The sequence below is a fragment of the Saimiri boliviensis genome, chromosome 2, assembly GCF_048565385.1.
Source record: "Saimiri boliviensis isolate mSaiBol1 chromosome 2, mSaiBol1.pri, whole genome shotgun sequence".
NCBI lineage: Eukaryota > Metazoa > Chordata > Mammalia > Primates > Cebidae > Saimiri > Saimiri boliviensis.
Genome location: NC_133450.1, coordinates 191,393,512 through 191,411,490, shown reverse-complemented (window position 1 = coordinate 191,411,490; position 17,979 = coordinate 191,393,512). Strand labels below are relative to the sequence as shown.

The 17,979-nt window shown below is 46.8% G+C and overlaps 1 protein-coding gene across 4 annotated transcripts in view; it reads left to right on the top strand.

Moving 5' to 3' along the window:
- The window catches only part of CORO2A (coronin 2A), a 72,572-nt gene that overhangs the window by 29,449 nt on the left and 25,144 nt on the right, over nt 1-17,979 (top strand). For all 4 annotated transcript variants that reach the window (XM_074395089.1, XM_074395091.1, XM_003940074.4 and 1 more), the window contains exon 2: nt 7,100-7,300. In XM_074395089.1, the coding sequence (XP_074251190.1) occupies nt 7,100-7,300 (201 nt within the window). The remainder of the gene's footprint in view (nt 1-7,099; nt 7,301-17,979) is intronic.

Genomic DNA, 17,979 nt, shown 5'->3' with positions numbered 1-17,979 from the left:
GTCCCCCACCCAGTAATCTGACTTAAGTGATTCTAATGTGCAAAGTTGCAAGCCACTGCCCTGAATGTTAGCATTCCCTCAAGGTCACACCATCTCATCTCTTCCTGCTCTTAGCCATTTCCCTGAGAGGTGTGAATATGTGAAGAGCAGTGACTGAATTATTCATCTCCGACCCCTCCGAGCCCTGCTCCTGACTCTGCTTGGCGCAGAATAAACACCAAGCCAATATTGGTTGAAGATTGGAGACTGAATGAAATCCTCTTCACCTCTCTTTATAGAGCTTCCTGGATTATTCTGCTTTGAAATTTCTATTCTCTAGCAGTGGCTCACACCTGTAATCCCAGCACTTCGAGAGGCTGAGGTGTGAGGATCACCTGAGGCCAAGTGTTCAAGACCAGCCTGGGCAACAGAGTGAAACCCTGTCTTTACAAAAAAAAATTAGCCAAGCATGGTGGCACATGCTTGGTCTTAGCTATTCAGAATGCTGAGGTGTGAGGATCACTCGAGCCCAGCAGGTTGAGGCTGCAGTGAGCTGTCATCACGCCTCACACTCCAGCCTGGGCAGCAAAGTGAGAACCTATCTCAAAAAAAAAAAAAAAAAATTGTTAGATACAGACCTTGGTGGTGGCAGTGGGAGAGTGACCAATTTATCCCTGTTTGCCTAACCTTCCCCCAGTTTAGCACTAAAAGTCCCGCATCCCTGGAACTCCTTCACAATCCAAGGCAAACCAGGACAGTTAGTTACCCTACTTCTGTGGACAGCAGACCCTTCTTGCTTAGAAGGAGGAGGAAAACTTCCCCTGTGGGGTGAGACCCCTAGGCCCTAGCACCCTGGATCCCACTGGATCACTTCAGACCCTGTTGCTGGCCGGTGCAAAGCAAAACTGAAGACACCTTGTGCCAAGAGGTAGTGGGTTAACCCAGGGCCAGGCCTCAGATTCACAGAGGCTGGTTGTGAAGAAAACTCTTGCAGAGAAGTAGCTGAGCCTTGTGTATTTTTCTTCCTGCCTGGTGAGAAAGGAAAGTGGTCTGGAAATGGCTGGTTACACAGAGGCAGGGTGGCCTTACCCTCCGTGGGCTTTGACTTCAGAGCCAGATATCCCACCCCCAATGGGTGGATCAGAGACCCCGTAAGGATTCTGGATGACTTAGAAAGGAGCTTTCCCAGCAAGTTTGGAGCCAAGGCCAGGATCAAGATAAGCTGTGATGGATTAGAGTGGGTCAGGGATTGGAGTCCAGGTGAGGGACTCACCCATAATTCGGTGTGTATTGTGCTAATTCCCAGCCTGTGTAGAGCACCTTCACATAGAGTGTTCTTTATCCTGGTTCACAGCAGTCACTTTTCATCTTTTGAAACAACTGGGTAACTTGTGGTTCTAATCTTCCCTAACTGGCTGTGACATAAGTGTGGTGGTTCAGACCCTCTCACCAGGCACTTACAGCGGGCAGCTCACTGTGCCCACAAGTCAAGTCTTAAGAAAGAAAAAGATAAAACTTCAAATATTAGATGTGAAACCACAAATTTACAAAGGGGCACTGGTAGCCAGCAATGCCTACCCATTCCGTTCAAAGAGCAAATCAGGTCATTTCATTCTTTCTTTAAAGCCACAGACAGTATAATTAATGAATAATCTATTATGGTGGTTTGTGCCACACCCAGTTTGGGTTCAGTTTCAGCTACCCTGCAGCTAACCCTTGTCCTGCAATGAGTTTAGGGCTGGGCAAGGGAGAGGATCCTTTGGAACAGGCAGGAAACTCTCTCTCTCTCTCTCTTTCTCTTTCACACACACACACACACACACACACACACACACACACACACACACACCCTACGTGTATGCCAGAGAGGAACACATTGCATAGCAGGAGGAGGGGTCTCTGAACCAGACCTGGAACTCCTTCCCACCTGCACTGCTCATCATAATGTGATTTCAGTCTAGTCACTTCCCTTGTACCTCAGTTTTCCCATCATCAAATGGGAAAAATAATCCCTAGCTACCTTGCAGGAGAGTTATGAGGCACTGTCAGGCATTAAGAAATAAACTCAAGGCTGGGGGCAATGGCTCACACCTGTCATCTAAGCACTTTGGGAGGCCAAGGTGGGCAGATCACCTGAGGTCAGGAATTAGAGACCAGCCTGGGCAACTTAAAACCCTGTCTCTACTAAAAATACAAAAATTAGCTGGGCGCAGTGGCACGCACCCGTAATCCCAGCTACTTAGAGGCTGAGACAGGATAATTGCTTGAACCCGGAAGGCAGAGGTTGCAGTGAGCCGAGATGGCACCACTGCACTTCAGCCTGGGCAACAGAGCCAGACTCCTTCTCAAAGGAAAAAAAAAAAGAAATAAACTAGGTGTAATACAAAGCCCAGAGATGACTAAATCCTTTTTGGGAGTGGGGAATTCCCTGGAGCCTAATCTCACAGCATCAGGCTCACCAAGTCTGCATGGGATTGCAGCAGTAGAATGCATGCCACCTCCTGCTTTGTGCCCAAGCATGTTGTCCCAGCGTGCCACACCTGAGGTGGCCTGCTGCGGCTTTGATGTGGGCCCAGCCAGCTGGGATGGGGCAGGATAGGACAAGTGGCCTGGGACAGACCTGGCATGAATTGACTGTTCCGGCCCAGCCTGTGGGCAAAGGGCCTGCTACAGTACTCACTTGTGGGCAAGTGCATGCTTGTAGGGAAAATGAAACTCCTGTTCTCCGAATTGCTCATTAAAGTCATGTGTGTGCTGATACACGCATGCGCTCATGCACCTGTATATACACAGCCTCAGTTAAACATCCAGATGGATGCATACCCACAAGACGACACAGGCACTCATGAACATCCTGATGAGTGCAGTTCTTGTGCACACAGTGTACACACGAGCCAACACCTGTGCACAAGCTTCACCCATGCATATACACGTACATTTCCATACCACACACAAAGGGAGAGGTAGCTGGGCCTGCTAACGGCTTCCCCATACCCAACATGTACAGTTTCCCTTTGTGACAGCAGGTCTGGAAGAATCTTAGTAGTACAAATAAGAGTTAGGGTGGGGAGAGGATTGGGGGGCAGACCGAAGGGCACTGATATTCAGCTCCTTTGCTGTCGGCTGGCTTCTTCCATGGGGAAATGGGGAGACTGACCAGAGGGGTCCAGCTAGCTTCCTGGGCCTCATTTTCCTTCTTTGTAGAGTGGGGATGATCACGATCATGACAGTTTGTCTTAGGGGCGGAGCTGAGATCCAGGGCTGTGGTGGGTGTGAAAGATGTCATGATGGATATTGTCTGTGAGAACCTGGAGCTGCAGGCTCAAAAGCTGCAGGCTTGAGACAGCTGAGTTCAGCCCCCAGGCCTGCTGTTCACTAGCTGTGTGACCTGGTTACTGGCCTCAACACCTGCATCTGAACCGGGGAGCAAGGTAGCACCCACTTGCTCTATTCCTGCTGCATGGAAAGCACTTGGAATGGCACCTGGCAGCTTATAAGCACTCAAAAATGGTGACTTCTTACTGCCACAGAAGTGACTGTGAGCTCCAGGGGAGGTGTTGTCCAGGCCTCTTACGGCCTCCTAACTCCTCCTGGATCGGGGGTGGCTCTCAGAAGTTAGGCCAGACCCCAGGGACCCCCTACAGGTACACAGGCAGGCTGTGAAGGGAGAGAACTTGGAGGGTCCAGAGGGGGCCAGGGCTGTTGTTAATGTGAGGTCGTGTAGACTTAAGTGACTACCCCCGGCCCACCGCATGCACTTGGGCACCACATTTGGTTGATCCCACCTCTCTGGTATTTCAGTAACATCCTCTCCCCACCATCCCGCCCACTTCACTGCCCTACTTCAGCCCAGGTGGCCACTGCCTCTCACCTGCTCTCACCTTTCCTATGCTCAGTAGTCAGAGGAAAATCTGAAAATTAAATCTGGTCCTCTATCTTCTCCACTTTATTTATTATAATTATTATTATAAATTATTTATTTATTTATTTATTTATTTATTTTTGAGACGGAGTTTCGCTCTTGTTACCCAGGCTGGAGTGCAATGGCGCGATCTCGGCTCACCACAGCCTCCGCCTCCTGGGTTCAGGCAATTCTCCTGCCTCAGCCTCCTGTGTGGCTGGGATTACAGGCACGCGCCACCATGCCCAGCTAATTGTTTGTATTTTTAGTAGAGACGGGGTTTCACCATGTTGACCAGGATGGTCTCGATCTCTTGACCTTGTGATCCGCCTGCCTCAGCCTCCCAAAGTGCTGGGATTACAGGCTTGAGCCACCGCACCCGGCCTATTATTAATTATTTTTGAGACAGAGTATCACTCTGTCATGCAGGCTGGAGTGCTGTGGTACAATCTCAGCTCACTGCAACCTCCGCCTCCTGGATTCAAGCTATTCTCCTGCCTCAACCTCCAGAATTGCTGGGACTACAGGCATGTGCCAGCACACCTGGCTAATTTTTGTATTTTCAGTAGAGACAGGGTTTCACCATGTTGGCCGGGCTGGTCTCAAACTCCTGGCCTCAAGTGATCCACCTGCCTCAGCCTCCCAAAGTGCTGGGATTACAAGCATGAGCCACAAGACTGGCCTCTCACCTGCTTTAATTTCTCCAGTAGCTCCCCACTGCCCTCAGAGTCCAGGTTCCTGAGAAGATCTGGGTCCTGCTTCCTTCTCTGTGGCCACACCAAGCATAGGCAGCCACCCACCACCTCCATGGGCTGGACTTACATAGGCTGTATGAGTCGGGACAGGTCGCTGTGCTCCATGACAAATAACCCCTTATCTCACGGTTCACTCTACAAGTGTATTTCTCTGTTGCACTGTATGTCGGTAGAGGAAAATGCTCTGCTCCATGTGGTTCCTGAGGGACCCACCACCTTGCAGCTGTAGCATCTGAAACATGCACGCTTCTCATCCCTTCAGCCAAGGACGAGAGTCCTAGAGGGTCACAGGCAGGTCATAGTACACATCGCTGCCTCCCATGACCGACCCACTGGCTGATGGAACATGGGAGGCAGCGATGTGTACTATGGCTGCCTGACTGCAAGGAACCTGGACATGAGGGGAGCAGTGGGATATCTGGTGAGCATCACCAGCTGCTGCAGACAGGTGCACTCCCGCCACCCCCAGCAGCTGCTCAAGGTGAGGCAGGGAGGGGGGCGGTGAGGGAGGCAGCGGGGACCTGGAGCGGAGCTTGCTGATTTGCTCCCTACTTTCCCACCCCCAGCCCAGGCCCAAGATGGCTCCTCCACTGCCACCTAGTTGCCAAGATCCTAGGGAGATCATCTGTGCTTGCTGTTCCTTTCCAAGGGGACCCCCCACTACCCATTTCTCTCAAAACTCACTATAGAGAAAAGAAGTGCTGCTCCTTAGCAACAGGTGGCTTTTATCTTACAGACACCAATTAAATCCTTTTCTGATTCTGTTTTCCTTGTTGAACTGGTCACTAGGAAGCTCAGACCCAAACCTGGGCAACATGGCAAGACTCTGTCCTAAAGAAAAAAATTCTTTTTAATTAGCCAGGCGTGATGGCATACACCTGTAGTCCTAGCTACTTGGGAGGCTGAGGCAGGAGGATTCTTGAGGTCAGGAGTTTCAGGCTGCAGTGAACTGCAGTCACGCCATTGCACTCTGGCCTGGGTGACAAAGCAAGAGCCTTCCTCAAAAATAATAATAAGTAAATGGTGACATGAGGTAGGGGTAAGGTGGTGAGGGCTTGGTATTCAGAAGGGTCCCTCTGGCCAAGAGGAGGCCCCATGGTATTATGGGCATGGTTTTGGGCATGAAAGGGGCCTAGACCCTCTCACAGGCCACTCATGATCTAGCTTTCCTTGCCCCTCTGGCTTGTATTCTCTTCACTCACATAAACCAATTTACGTGTGTGTGTGTGTGTGTGTGTGTGAGAGAGAGAGAGAGAGAGAGAGAGAGAGAGGTTTTTTTTTTCTTATTTTTTCCTTGATAATCTTACTAAACCACATATGGTTCCCCCAAACTGTTCCATCTGCCTAAGACACCTTACCCCTGCTCTCCCTCATCCTGACTACATGACCAACTCCTACTCATCCTCTAAGTCACAGCTTAGTTGTCACTTCCTCTGAGAAGCCCTCCCTGACTGTCATGTGCAAATCTCTATTATTATCCATAGAAGAGTGGGTCCCAGTGGCCCAGATTCTCCTAGTAGCCTCACCCAGAGGCCTCTTCACCCCTGTAATGTCTGGGCTCAGGCCTACTGTTCCCAAACTCCTTGGTACCTGGCACGGGGCCTAGACACACAGTGATGTTCAGTAAATATTGAGTGAATAAATAGAAGGCTGGACGAGGAGCAAAGCAAGCTGAAGATTCCCGGATGATACTAGTGGTTGTGACTGCCACTGTTGATTAAGTATCTGCCACATGCCAGGGGTCTAAATACATCACCTAACTTAATCCTTATGACGAGGCTGTGAGGCAGATACTTTTTCTAATCTCTCTTTCTTTCTTTTTCTTTCTTTCTTTTTTTTTTTTTTTTGAGACAGGGTCTCGCTGTGTTGCCCAGGCTAGTTCCAAACTCCTGGGCTCAAACAATCCTCCTGCCTTGGCCTCCCAAAATGCTGGGATTACTGGCATGAGCCACCATGGCCAGATGAGGCATATACTTTTGTTACCTCATTTTACAGATGGAGAAACTGAGACTCCAAAGGCTAAGTCCCTTGTTATCAGTTGATAAGAGACAGAGCTGAGACTGAAGCCCAGGCAGGCTGGCTCCAGAGAGCACATCAGTACCTACTTAGTTGGGCTGAGGGTGCTGGGCTGTCTGGTGAGACAGCAAATAGGGGTCACTGTGGTGGATTCTCTCTATGGTTTTTCTGCCTTTTGTATTCACACTTAACGGGATGAAAAGCCTTGAAACATCAGCAAGCAGGTCAGTGGTAGTTCTACGTCATCCCATCTTACCTCACCAGGTCTATAGAATTAACTATAATTAGAGTCTTTGCGCTTGGTTGCCCTTCATAGAGTGTTGCCATCCACGTCGAACGGACTGTCGTCCTGCTCGCACCCTGTTACGTCCTCTGAAGATGAGAGCTCCGTGTGTCCCATGATCAGGGCAGTGAGCCTCATGCCCTTTGTCCCGTTTGTCTTCTGCAGATGTCATGGCACCCCCAGTACCGGAGCTCCAAGTTCCGCCATGTCTTTGGCAAACCGGCCAGCAAGGAGAACTGCTACGACTCCGTGCCTATCACCCGCAGCGTTCACGACAACCACTTCTGTGCCGTGAACCCCCACTTCATTGCAGTTGTGACTGAGTGTGCTGGTGGAGGGGCCTTTCTCGTCATCCCCCTGCACCAGGTAAGGACACCCCCAGGCCCAAACAGCTCTCTGGAGGCAGGGCAGGATGGAGGGGAAGTAGAAAGAGCCTGAGTTTCTGGAAGTTCTAGCTCTGCCCATTACTAGCTCTGTGACCTTGGGTAAGTCATTTCATCTCTTTGAGCCTTGGTTTCCTCACTGGGAAAAATACACCTGTCTTGAATTTTAGCCTCTAGCAGTTGGCCTAGCTACTCCTACACCTCTCCTCTTCTCTATAAAATAATTCCGCAAATTAATTTTCTCCTGAACAAAATGTAATTTGTTAATGCTTTACTGGGATTATAGGAAATTGGGAAAGTCTCCAAAGCCACCTTCCCCACCCAAAAAAGGGAAAGAAACATTGAGTCAAAACTACCAAGGAGAGGTAAATAGTAAGCAAGCAGGAAGAGCAGGCTCGTCCTGAGGGCAGGTGTTGCTAGGATAGGTTGAACCATATACAATTGTGGATGTTCAACTGGTTTTGACCCCCCAAAAGCAAGAGTTTCAATAGATCAACCTAATAGTCTCTTCAGGATGCCAACCCTGAGTCTCTACCTTAAGGCAGAACACCTGAAGGGGCCGGAGGGATCCCGGGTGAGGAGTACCACTGATTCACAGCAGAAGCTGACATGAAACCTCTCCAGATGGAAAGCATTCACAATGTGGACAGGATCCCCACAGATTAAACTTAGGGAAACATGAGTTCACAAAGATCACAAAGCATGTACACCGCCATGAGTGAGAGTCAGTCGAAGCAATAAATAGCAGGCTTAGACCCCCAGAGGACTTGGATCATACAGATTAGAATCTCACAGACCAGGTTTTCTGAACACAATGCATTTGAATTAGAAATCAATAACAAAAGATAAATCTTAAATTCCCATTCACTTGGAAACTTAAAAATGTATTTCTAAATAATTTATAGGCCAAAAACAAAATCATGGAAATTTAAAAATACTTAGAACTGATATAATGAAATATGCCACAAAACTTATGGGATGTAGGGAAAGTGGTGCTTCAAGGGAAATTTATAGCACTAATGCTTATGTTCGAAAAGAAGAAAGGCAGGCCAGGTGCGATAGCTCACGCCTGTAATCCTAGCACTTTGGGAGGCCAAGGTGGTGGGTCATCTGAGGTCAGGCGTTCAAGACCAGCCTGGCCATCATGGTGAAACCCCATCTTTAAAAAAAAAAAAGAAGAAGAAAGGCTAAAAATTAATGACTAAATATTTCATCTAAGAAGTTAGAGCCTCTGTCCCCAGGAGCTGGTCTCCAAAGCTCTTGCCATTGCCCAGGGAGGGAAGGTTCTGAGCAAAAAAGTTTCTTAGATAAATCAATTAAAAAAAAGAAAGAAAGAAAGAAAGAAGTTAGAGCCAAGTACCGTGGCTCACACCTGTAATCCCAGCACTTTGGGAGGCAAAGGCCGGAGAATTACTTAAGCTCAGGAGTTTGAGACCAGGCTGGACAACATGGTGAAACCCCATCTGTACAAAAAATACAAAAATTAGCTGGGCATGGGGGCATTTGCCTGTGGTCCCAGCTACTTGGGAGACTGAGGTGAGAGGATCACCTGAGCCCAGGGCGATTGTGAGCCATGATTGCAACACTGTACTCCAACCTGGGCAACAGGGTGAGGCCCTGTCTCAAAAAAGAAAAAAAAAAAAAAAAAAAAAAAAGCTAAACAAAGAGCAGCAGAATAAACCCAAAGAAAGTTTGAGGAAGATGATAATAAAAAGCAGAAATCAATGAAAGAGAATATAAGGATGCATTAGAGAAGATCAAAAGGGCCAAAAGTTTGTTATTAGGAAAGGGTGATAGACAAACCCTGCAGAGACTGGTCAACAATAAAAGAGAAAGGGTACAAAAGGCATCAGGAATGAGAAAGACGGTATCACAGCAGAACTTTGAAATCTAACAAGACACTAATACAAGCAACCATATCTTAATAAATGTGAGAACATTGGCAATATGGGCAAACTCCTTAAAAAATATAACTTGTCGGGCCGGGCGCGGTGGCTCAAGCCTGTAATCCCAGCACTTTGGGAGGCCGAGGCGGGTGGATCACGAGGTCGAGAGATCGAGACCATCCTGGTCAACATGGTGAAACCCCGTCTCTACTAAAAATACAAAAAAATAGCTGGGCATGGTGGCACGTGCCTGTAATCCCAGCTACTCAGGAGGCTGAGGCAGGAGAATTGCCTGAACCCAGGAGGCGGAGGTTGCGGTGAGCCGAGATCTTGCCATTGCACTCCAGCCTGGGTAACAAGAGCGAAACTCCATCTCAAAAAAAATATATATATATATAACTTGTCAATACTGATTCACGTAGAAATAGAAAGCCTGAATAGTCCTTTAAACTACTTTAACGGAATAGTCCTTTAAGTACTTTAAAAATTGAGCAATAGGCCGGGTGTGGTGGCTCATGCCTATAATCCCAGCACTTTGGGAGGCTAAGGCGGATGGATCACCTGAAGTCAGGAGTTCGAGGCCAGCCTGGACAACATGGTGAAACTCCTCTCTGCTAAAAATACAAAAATTAGCCAGGCGTAGTGGTGGGCACCTATAATCCCAGCTACTCGGGAGGCTGAGGCAGGAGAATCACTTGAACCCAGGAAACAGAGGTTGCAATGAGCTGAGATCATGCTACTGCACTCCAGCCTAGGCAACAGAGCCAGACTCTGTTAAAAAAAAAAAAAAAAAAAAAAAAAACAATAAAAATTTCCCTTAAAGAAAATAGCAAAAGGAAAGGCAAGCTATAGGTGGAAAAGGATAATAATAAACATGATAGTCCCAGCTCCTTGAGAGGCTGAAGCAGGAGAACTGCTTGAGCCCAGGAATTTGAAAAGCACCACTACACTCCAGCCTTGGTAACAGAATAAGACATCTCTTAAAAAAAAAAAAGTTATCAGCTGGGTGCAGTGGCTCACGCCTATAATCTCAGCCCTTTTGGAGGCTGCTGAGGTGAGCATATCACTTGAAGTCAGGAGTTCAACACCAGCCTGGCCAACATGGTGAAACCCTATCTCTACTAAAAATACAAAAAAATAGCCAGGTGTGGTAGTGGGTGCCTGTAATCCTAGCTATTCAGGAGACTGAGGCAGGAGAATTACTTGAACCAGGAAGGCAGAGGTTGCAGTGAGCCGAGATTGCACCACTGTGCTCCAGCCTTGGTGACAGAGTAAAACTCCATCTCAAAACAACAAAAAAAGAGAAAAAGTTATAGAGATGAGGCTTTACCCCCAAATACTGTACTTCGGTCTGTATCTTCTCAGAACAAGATCATCTCTTATATAACCACATTCTAGAAATTTAACATTGATACAATGCTAATTATAACATACAATCCAAATTCAAATTATATCAGTTGTCCCAATAATGACCTTTATAATAGCTTTTTTTTTTTTCTGATCTAGAATCCAAACGAGGACCACACATTAATTGTCATCTCTTAGTCTTCTTTATTTCATGATATTAGCATTTTTCAGGAGTAAAGTTCAGTAGTTCAGTAGAATGTTTCTAAGTTTGGACCTGCCAAATTGTTTCCTCATGATTAGAATCATTTACGTATTTTTGGCAAGAATATTGCATGGGTATATCATTTTTAGGTCATTACATCATGGGACACATGATGTCAGTTTGTCACATTATTCATACTATTAACTTGACTTCTTTGTTAAATAGTGCAAATATCATTCATAAAGGAGAAATGTTAGAAGCGTCTACAGGCCCAACAGGGTGGCTTACACCTATGCGCCCAGCACTTTGAGAGGCCAAGGTGGGCAAATCTCTTGAGTCCAGAAGTTCGAGAACAGCAATGTAGTGAAATCTCACCTCTACAAAAAATAGAAAAATTAACCAGGCATAGTGGTGCATGCCTGTAGTCCCAGCTACTCAGGAAGCTGAGACAGGAGGATCCCTTGAGCCCAGGAATGAGGCTGCAATGAGCCATGAACGTGCCACTGCACCCCAGCCTAGGTGACAAAATGAGACCCTGTCTCAAAATAAATAAATAAATAAAATAAAATCAGGAATAAGGTAAAAGGTCATGGCCCATACAGTAAGGCTAGAAAAGTATAACTTGTCGGGCCGGGTGCGGTGGCTCAAGCCTGTAATCCCAGCACTTTGGGAGGCCGAGGCGGGTGGATTGCGAGGTCAAGAGATCGAGACCATCCTGGTCAACTTGGTGAAACCCCGTCTCTACTAAAGGTGCAAAAAATTAGCTGGGCATGGTGGCGCGTGCCTGTAATCCCAGCTACTCAGGAGGCTGAGGCAGGAGAATTGCCTGAACCCAGGAGGCGGAGGTTGCGGTGAGCCGAGATCGCGCCATTGCACTCCAGCCTGGGTAACAAGAGCAAAACTCCTTCTCACACACACAAAATTATCTATCTATCTATCTATCTATCTATCTATCTATCTATCTATCTATCTATATAAAACTTGTCAATACTGATTCAAGTAGAAACAGAAAGCCTGGATAGTCCTCTAACTACTAAACATTGAGCCATAAAAATTTCCCTTAAAGAGCCGGGCGCGGTGGCTCAAGCCTGTAATCCCAGCACTTTGGGAGGCCGAGGCGGGTGGATCACGAGGTCAAGAGATCGAGACCATCCTGGTCACCATAGTGAAACCCCGTCTCTACTAAAAATACAAAACATTAGCTGGGCATGGTGGCTCATGCCTGTAATCCCAGCTACTCAGGAGGCTGAGGCAGGAGAATTGCCTGAACCCAGGAGGCGGAGGTTGCGGTGAGCCGAGATTGTGCCATTGCATTCCAGCCTGGGTAACAAGAGCAAAACTCCGTCTCAAAAAAAAAAAAAAAAAAAAAAATTCCCTTAAAGAAAAGACAAAAGAAAAATAGCAAAAGAGGCTGGGTGCAGTGGTTCATGCCCGTAATCCCAGCACTTTTAGAGGCCAAGGCAGGTGGATCACCTGAGGTCCAGTTTGAGACCAGCCTGGCCAACATGGCGAAACCCTGTCTCTACTAAAAATACAATAATTAGCCAGGTGTGGTGGTGCATGCCTGTAATCCCAGCTACTCAGGAGGCTGAGGCAGGAGAATCGCTTGAATCCAGGAGATGGAGGTTGCCATGAGCCGAGATTGTGCCATTGCACTCCAGTCTGGGTGACAGAACGAGACTCTATCTCAAAAAAAAGAAAAAAATAAAATAGCAAAAGAAAAACAACTTAAAAGTGTGAAGATGGAAAAGGAAGAAATAAAACTGCTATTATTTACATATATGATAGTCTACATAGAAACCCAAAAGAACATGTAGTCAAATTATTAGAAAACTAAGAGTGTTTAGAAGGTAGTGGATACAAGAATCAGAACACAAAAATGAATTACATTTGTACATACTGGGAATATTTAGATGATATAATTAAACATTTGCAGTAGAATAAAAGAAGATCAGATACCCAGGAATAAACAAGCAACACTTAGAAGGAAAATGACAGAACATTGATAAAAGACTAAATTTAAGATGACCTAAATAAATGGAAATATTTACTATATTCATGGATAGACACTTTTACTTCCCTCAAATTCCCACAGCATTCTCCTTTTTTAGGACATATTCCAAGCCTGTTTTTTCCTTAGAACCATGCCCTATTTTGAATTAGAGTCATTTGTGTTTTTCTGCTAGCACCTCCTCACGTAGCTGAGTGCCTAATTGTTGCTCATAACTTTTTATTGACTCCACAAATTATCTAATGGTTGTTCATCTAAATAAATAGGGAGGGCATAAATGGCAAAGGGAATGGCACAGGCAAAGCCATATACAATTGTATGTGGAATGTTCAGGAAGCAATGCAGAGAGCAGCCGTCTGGCCAGAACAAATAAGCCACCTTTGAAGAAGAAGGGGGGTACCCTGAGGGAGTGGACTGGGGCCAGAGGACCAGAGCCTTGAATGCTGGCAGTGAGGTGTGTGACCTGGACTCTAAAGAGAGAGAGGATGTTTCACGCTGGGGAGTGACAAGTGCAAAATGGAATTTGTAGGAAGACTTGAAAAGGTCAGAATGGGAAGAACCCCTGTAGATGGCCCATTTTGCTACTCGTTTCTTCCAAGCTCTGCATGCTTGTAAAAGATTGTGTCCACCAAACAAACTGCATCCTTAATTAATTCAATAATTAGTTGGTTTTCCCAACTTTTATTACTCAAACTCTCAGAACTGTCTCTGTTTCTAGCTTGCATGAACTGCTCAGTGTAAATGGGTACTAAGAACTGATCTAAAGAAAATAAATGGGTGTGACGCGATAGAGTGTGACGTGGTGGGGAGAGGAGACCTAGTTTAGGCAGGATGGTCTGGGAGGGCATTCCTAGGAAGGGGACCTCTGAGCTGAGAGCCACATGAGGCTCTAGAGGGAGAGCACACTGGCAGTACAAATAGAACACGCAAAGGCCCTGGGTGGGAATGGGTTTGATGTGTCTGTGCATTGTCAGCACAAGGGCAAGAGTGGTAGGAGGAGGTGAGGTCAGACTGGGGAGTAGGGCCTGGACTACGAAGGTGTCGTAAGCCCAAGCAAGAGTCTGGACTCTATCCTGAGTCCAGTGGGAAGCCACTGGAGGGTTGAAACTCACTTGTCAGCCAGGTGCTATGGCTCATACCTGTAATCCCACCACTTTGGGAGGCCAAGGTAGGTGGATCACAAGGTCAGGAATTTGAGACCAGCCTGGCCAACATGGTGAAACCCTGTCTCTACTAAAAATGCAAAAAATTAGTTGGCGTGGTGGTGGGCGCCTGTAATTTCAGCTACAGGAGGCTGAGGCTGAGGCAGGGGAATCACTTGAACCCGGGAGGCGGAGATTGCAGTGAGCAGAGATCACACCGCTGCACTCCAGCCCAAGCAACAGTGACTCTGTCTCAAAACACAAAAAAAGAATTCCACTTGTCCTGCACAGCCTGATTCTAGGTAAAATGTGATTCCCTGCGGGCTTTTTGAAATCTCATAAATAGCTCAAAGATACGTGTTAATTGCTATCATCACAGACTTCTAGGAATCCAGGCCCAGCAGGAGCTGTGCTACAGTTTGAAGGTTTGTCCCCTCCAAATCTCCCGTTGAAATGTGATCCCCAGTGTTGGAGGTGGGGCCTGATGGGAGGTGTTTGGGTCCTGCGGGCAGCTCCCTCATGAATGGCTTGATAACCAGTTCACCTAAGATCTGATTGTTAAAGAGTCTGGGACACCTCCCCGCCACCTGCCTCCTTCCTCTCTTGCCATGCGGCACACCTGCTCCCCACTTCACCGTCTGCATGATTGGAAGCTCCCTGCAGTCCTCACCAGAAGCAGATCCTGGTGCCAGGCTTCTTGTGCCGCCTGCAGAACTGTGAGCCAAACAAACCTATTTTCTTTATAAATACCCAGTCTCAGGTATTCCTATATAGCAACGCAAAAGGGACTAACATACTTGGGAGCCACTAACTAAGAGCTTCTCCCACTTTAGTGTTACGACGCAGATTCTGACGCAGCAGATCTGAAGTGGGGCCTGGGAATCTGCATCTCCAATAAGCTCCCAGAGATGCCTGATAAAATACAGGATGCCCAGGTTAATTTGACTTTCAGATAAACAACAAATTTTTTTTTTTTTTTTGCTTTTTCCTTTTTAATTAAAAGTTTTATTTTAACATCATAGGAGATGCACAAGCAGTTATAAGGAATAATACAGTGAGATTCTGTGTGTCCTTTACCCTGTTTCTTCCAGGGGTAGTATCTCATAAGACTACAGTACATGGTACAGTATCACTGTTGTGATACTGGCATCAGTACAGTCAAGATACAGAACTTTCCATCATTAGAAAGATCTGTTCCCTCCGCCCCCACTCCCTCCCTAACCCCAGATGACAATTCACCTGCTCTCCATTTCTATACCTTTGCCATTTTAGAAATGTTACATAAATAGAATCATATAGTATGTAACATTTTCAGCTTGGCTTTTTTCACTCAGTATAATTCTTTCGCAATTTAGCTGGATTGTTGTATATATTGAGTATTGATCGTGTTTGTTTGTTTGTTTATAGAGATGGGGTTTCACCATGTTGGCCAGGATGGTCTCAATCTCTTGACCTTGGGATCCACCCACCTCAGCCTCCCAAAGTGCTGGGATTACAGGCATGAGCCACTGCGCGCGGCCGCTTCTTTTTTCTTTCTTTCTTTCTTTCTTTTTCGTTTTTGTTTTTTCGAGATAAGGTCTGGCTCTGTCACCCAGGCTGGAGTGCAGTTGCATCATTATATCTCACTGCAGCTCTGAAGCCTCCACTTCCTGGGCTCAAGCAATCCTCCTACATCAGCCTCCTGAATAGCTAGGACTACAGGTGCATGCCATCACACCCAGCTAATTTTTGTGAATTTTTATGTAGAGGTAGGGTTTTGCTATGTTGCCCAAGTTGGTCTTGAACCCCTGGGCTCAAGTGATCTATCCGCCCCAACCTCCCAAACTGCTGGAATTACAGGTGTGAGCCACTGCACCTGGCCTCAATCATGTGTTCCTTCTTTCTTTTTTATTTATTTTTTTGCCCAGGCTGGAGTGCAGTGGCATGATATCGGCTCACTGAAACCTCCACCTCCTGGGTTCAAGCAATTCTCCTGCCCCAGCCTCCCAAGTAACTGGGGCTACAGGTACACACCACCATGCCTGGCTAATTTTTATATTTTTAGCAGAGATGGGGTTTCACCATGTTGGTCAGGCTGATCTCGAACTCCTGACCTCAGTTGATCTGCCCGCCTCAGCCTTCCAAAGAGCTGGGATTACAGGCATGAACCACCTTGCCTGGCCTCTTTTTTTTTTTTTAATAGAGATGAGGTCTCATTATGTTGCCCAGGCTGGTCTCAAACTCCTAAGCTCGAGTGATCCTCCCACCTCAGCCTCCCAAAGTGCCAGGATTACAGGCGAGAGCCACCGCGTCTGGCTCTGTGTTCTTTCTCATTGCTGACTTGTATTCTATGGTATGGACGAACTCAGTTTATATAACCATTCACTCTCTGAAAGCCAGTGGGTTGTTTCAAGTTTGGGGCTGTTACAGACTTTTGTGTGCATATTTAGGGGTGAACATAAGTAAGTCTCCATTTCTCTGCATAAAGTCCCAGGAGTGCAGTTGCTGAGTCATAAGGTCACTGCATGTTTAGCCTTACAAGAAACTGTCAATCTATTTTTATAAATTTTTAGTGTAAGTAAAATATTGCATGAGACCTACTTATGCTAAAAAAATTAGTGGTTGTTTATCTGCAATTTGAATTTAAGTGGACATCCTGTATTTCACTTGCTAAATGTGACTTCCCTCCTCCCAGGTGATACTGATGCTACTTGTTTGCCAATTGCATTTTCAATAGCAAGGCTCTAATCTAGCTCCTGTTCATAATTATGGAAAAATCTCAAGCACAGAAGTAGATAAAAATCATATGATGAACTTTCCTCTGCCCAGATTCTACAATTATCAAGAGTTTTCCCTCTTGCTTCATTCATCTCTTTTCCCTGAAATGTTTTAAAGCAAATTCTGGACATTCTGTCATTTCAACCCCCCACTCCCACCCCCACCAACATGTCAGTATGCAATTCGAAAATGAGGGACATTTTCTGACATAACCACAAAGCCAGGATCACATTAATAATAACTCCTGGGTCGTCTGATTCCTAATTCATGTGAAAAGGTCCCTGGTTCCTCATACATGCCTCTTTGCTTGTGGTTTGTTTGCCTCAAAACCCAGATAGGGTCCATGTCTTGCATTTGATTGATGTTTCTTTTTTATTTTTTCTTCTTATAATTAGAGATGGGGTCTCACTGTGTTGCCCAGGCTGGTCTCAAATTATTGCACTCAAGGGATCCTCCTGCCTCAGCTTCTCAAAGAGCTGGGATTACAGGCGTGAACCACCACATTTGGCCAGTATGTTTCTTACTAAGTAACCACATCCAGTACTACTGTGTAGGTGCCATCCCATAGCACTTACCTGCACAGACAGGCCTTAGAGGCTCTTTATTATGTCGTAACCAGGGATGGAGTGATTATGCTGATGCTTTATGAACATTAGCCCTATTTGTAGGGGATACTGTCCCATTGCACAGATGAGGTCGCTGAGGCTCAGGAAGGTGACTTCCCAAAGGACCCTGAGCAGTGTGTCCAGGACCCAAATGGCAGCCCAGACCTGGGTGTGGCCTTGGAGACTTGCTCTCACTTCACTGACCTGCGGCTCCTGAGGTTTGGCTCTGATTTGCATCAGTTCCTATTGGTTACCAGGATTACATTCCGTGCCAGGCGCAGAGAGGTGTCAGTAGGTGAGTGATGTGAGAACAGGGACAAGCTAGCTAATCATTTAATGAAGCGCATAAATTGTACTGGGATTGGGAGATGTCTGGCCTTGCCACCTCATCCAGGAAGTCCCTCTCAGAGGGGCCGGGCTGCCCCAGGCAGTTTCAGATGTCCCAAAGGCAGTGACACGGCAGACAGCGTCCCTCCCTCTTGCTTGTTCGTGACCCAGGGTGAGCTGGTTAGAGGGAGGCTGGAGGTGAGTTTCGCAACCTGCAGCCTTGGCAACCAGGGACTGTCCTTGGGGAACAAAGGCAGCAGGGGAAGGCTGGGAAGAGGCCAGGACTGTGCTCCCGAGCCTGGGGCCCAGCCTGCCGCAGAGTCACTCCAGGGAGGGAGTGAAGAAGGTGGACTTTGCTGTGAGGTGGGGAGGAATGAAGGCAAGG